Below are 3789 nucleotides of genomic sequence, written 5' to 3'. Positions count from 1 at the left end.
AGAGAGAGAGAGAGAGAGAGAGAGAGAGAGAGAGAGAGAGAACAAATAAGCAGTTCAGTAATCAATAAACCTGCAATCAAGCTTCCACTTTCATGAGAATTTTTTGCTCTAAAAAAGTGATGAGTGTCCTAAAGATGGTGTGATGGGGGGCTGGAGAGATGGCTCAGTGACTGCTCTTGCAGAGGATCCGGGTTCGATTCCCACCACCCACATGGCAGCTATGAACCATTCTTAACTCCAGTTCCAGGAGAATCCGAAGCCCTCTTCTGACCGCCGCATTGCACAACACGGGTGCACACACATACATGCAGGCAATACACTCATACACATAAAATAAAAATAATAAATAAAAATATTTTAAAAAATAAGTTCATTAAACCATAATCTGTTATGAACAGATATGTTAACAATGCACGGTGGCCCATTTACAGGCCAGGCAAAGAGATACCACACCAAGAATTTGTCAGCATTTACTCAACTGCAAATATGCAGGGGAAGTACTACTAGCAGACAAATATGCCTGTCTTGAGAGCAAGCTGTAAACTCCACACGGGAAAAGTCGGCCAATCAACTGCCCAGCGTGCTTCATTCTGGACTCAGCCAGCATACAGGTTCTGTGATTCCTCCTGCCTCTCCTGACAGGGAAGGTACACAGGTCTATGTGGTGAAAGGTGGGGAAGCAATTTTAGAGTGATTTACACCAGCCTCCTAATAAGCAGAACTATTAGACCAAATACCAAGAATGTGTAGGCTTTAGTGGTTTCACATCGCAGTGAGATTAGGAGCATGCTCCGCCCCAACCTTACCCGACCTAGCACTTGGGATCAAACCCAGGGCTTTGTGCAGGCTAGGCCAGTGCTTTATTACAAATTTCCAGCTTTGGATTGTACATTTAAAAAGTCGAGAAAGTTGGGTATGGTGACACTCTCCTGTAATCCTTAAGTCAGGAGGATTACTTGAGTCCAGGGGTTTCAGGCCAAACTGGGGAAGACACTAAGACCCCATTCTCAAAATATGTAAATATGGGTCCAGCTTGGCACACACGTTTAATCCCAGCATTCAGGAGGCCAGGTCACGTCTACATAATCAGTTCTAGGCCAACTGGGGCTAGAGACCCTGTCTCAGAACAAAATAAAACAAAAACATAAATACAACAAATGGAAAATAATTCTCGGTAACTCTCTTTTAGGGATAATCTCATATGGTGCTGGAAAGATGTCTCAATGGGTAAAACCTACTGTCAAACCTGATGACCTGAGTTCACCATCCCTGATACCCACACAGCAGAAGGCAAGAACTGACTCCTGCAAGTTGTCCCAACTTCCCTTGCACATGTACTGTGGCACATGTGTGCTAAAGACATATATAGATGTTGGGGACCCCTGTTGTGTAAAGTAGCAGTCTCTCCATGTCCGGATAGCCCATGGGCTCGGCTTCATATGCAGAGACTCCTTTTATCAGCAGGGTGCCTTCCCGGCATCTTCCTGACTCATCTTTTGAAGTAGCCATGGCATCGGGCTCTGAAACTGTCAGGTTTTCCTGTGTGATTTTCAGACAATGTCTGGCAGCCTGGCAAGAGCCCACCACCACATGTAAATGAGGCATCCTAAAAGTACCTATCAGCTAAGGCTTTTACCACTACCCCCACAGTATAAAGTATCCTGGTTTTCCCTCAATAATCGGAGCTGGATCACTAAGGCTTGGAGCCGAGCTAAGTCACTGAATAAAGGGGCTGTACCACTGACTGAGCTGAGTTCTGTGTGTGATCCTGCCTCTCCAGAGAGAGCCGTCTCTTCGTAAACCGACTCACAGAAATCCAGCTTTTGCCATCGTGCACCTCCCCTCGTGACCCGGCAGCTGACGGTCGGAACTTAGAGAGAGAGTGCCCGGTAGATTGGAACAGAACCCGCCTGGAAATGCAGCAATCAGTAGAGTCGCCAGCATCCAGTAGTCGCGGAGAGCCTCAGCAACACGGTGCTTGACACGCGCGCACCCCAGCAACGCGGCTTGTGGGACCCGCTCCAGCGGCGTGGGAGAGACAGGCGCCAGCCAGCAGCTGGCGTTCCGCGAAACCCGATTTAATATAGAGGTCAAGCTGCAAAAAACATGTCCTGTATAGCATTTTAAAACTTTTTTGTGGGTAACTGCCAGCCTTATATTTCTAACCTGGTTCACAAGTCCAGAGTAATTTCCAAATGCTTAATGGGAGTCTGGCCTGGTAGTACACACCTGTAACACCCCAGCAGCTGGAAGGCTGAGGTGGGACAATCAAGAATTCGATGCCACCCTGAGCTATACTGTGACTCCAGGCCAGCAGGTCTACACAGTGAGAGACCCTCTCTCAACAAAATAAAGGAGGGGGTGGAGGTGCAAGTTTGTAATCCCAGCACTTAGGGGCGGAGGCAGGAAGATGGGAAAATCAGTTCTCAAAGCCAGGCCCAACTACACAGCAAGTTAGAAGCTAGCCTAGACTACATGAGACCCTGCCTCAAAAATAACAAAACCTCCCCTAAAGAAACAAACAAGGGTTTAAGAGATGGCTCAGTGGTTAAGAGCACTGACTGCTCTTGCAGAGGACCTGGGTTTGATTCCCAGCACCCATCTGTAGCTCCAGTTCCAGGGGATCTGACGTCTTCTTCTGACCTCACTGGGCATTGCATGACACAGGTGTACTTAACACACATGCAGGCAATACACTCATACACATAAAATAAAAATAATATTTTTTAAAAAGAAACAAAACAAAGCCCCAATAAACGAAATTAAATGTCACTTAAAACACCTATCGAACAATCTGTACTTGCAACTAAGGGATTTTTTTTTTAAATGTTATTCTGGAAAGAGCTACAAACTGCCAGCCACACTAAGCACGGATCTAAGACTGTTAGAAAGCAGCAAAAACCATCACTTCTGAAAAACAGAATCCTCATCTGAGAGCCGTTTCTTCCCACTCATGATAAAGAGGGGTAATACCGGACCGTGCACACACACGAAGGCAGTCACCGCAGGACAGCAGTCCGGACAAGAAGAGGCAGGAGTGGATTCTCTGGCCCCGGGGCGCTGAGGACTCCGGGGCAGAGGCGCAGGGCCGAGGCGCGAAGGGCTCGGGGATGGGGACTGCGGGGCGCGGGGTTCCCGGGCCGGGGACCGGCCTACCCGACGCGGGGCTCCCCGCCTGGACATCAGGTCCCCGCTCCCTCGCGGCCACTGACCGACTTGACGGCGGCCTCCTGCTCGTCCACCGCCAGGGCCCACGAGTCGGTGGCCATGGTCCCGGGCGAAGTCTACTCGCGAATCGCTGCGCCCCCGACACCGCGCGGAAGCCAGCGGAGTCCCCGCCTGCGCCAGGCAGCACTCACACGGACCGGAAGCAGAGGTGCGCGGAGACGACGTCATTCCGGCCCCGGGCGCCAACTCTTCAGCCGTTCAGTGTGCGTTTCTCCAGATGGTACTTGGTCATGTGTCAGTTCCTGGAGTCCTAGGAAGAGACACCCTCGGGCCTCGTTTCCTAGTGACGTTGTGCCCCGTTTGGGGGTATTTTGAAACAAGGTCTCACGTTGTTGGCGGCCTTGAACGCCGTACCCTCTCCACCTCCCGAAAGCGGGGATTACAGGCGTGCGCTACCTGGCCTGCAGATAGAGTCCTGTGTCAGCAGCAGAAAATGCATTATCTAGGGTGTTTTGTTCGGAAACTGTCTCAATATTTCCCACACTTGCCTCAAATGTGTGGGCCCAACGTGTCCTCCCATGTCAGCCCTCAGTAGCTAAAAGATATATTAAAAAACAACAG

General features: G+C 49.9%; 1 protein-coding gene across 2 annotated transcripts in view; it reads right to left on the bottom strand.

Annotated features, from left to right (window-relative positions):
- The window catches only part of LOC103725684 (ATP-dependent RNA helicase DDX19A), a 27982-nt gene extending 24571 nt beyond the window's left edge, over positions 1-3411 (bottom strand). The window contains exon 1 of one of the 2 annotated variants that reach the window (XM_008822981.3): positions 3157-3411. In XM_008822981.3, coding sequence (XP_008821203.2) covers positions 3157-3396 — 240 coding nt within the window. In that variant the 5' untranslated portion in view covers positions 3397-3411. The remainder of the gene's footprint in view (positions 1-3156) is intronic. The other variant, XM_008822980.3, reaches the window with a different exon arrangement.
- Between the last annotated feature and the right edge of the window lie 378 nt (positions 3412-3789).

The sequence above is a fragment of the Nannospalax galili genome, unplaced genomic scaffold, assembly GCF_000622305.1.
Source record: "Nannospalax galili isolate Female #2095 unplaced genomic scaffold, S.galili_v1.0 scaffold568, whole genome shotgun sequence".
Classification (NCBI taxonomy): Eukaryota; Metazoa; Chordata; class Mammalia; order Rodentia; family Spalacidae; genus Nannospalax; species Nannospalax galili.
This window is presented reverse-complemented; position numbering and strand designations above follow the sequence as displayed.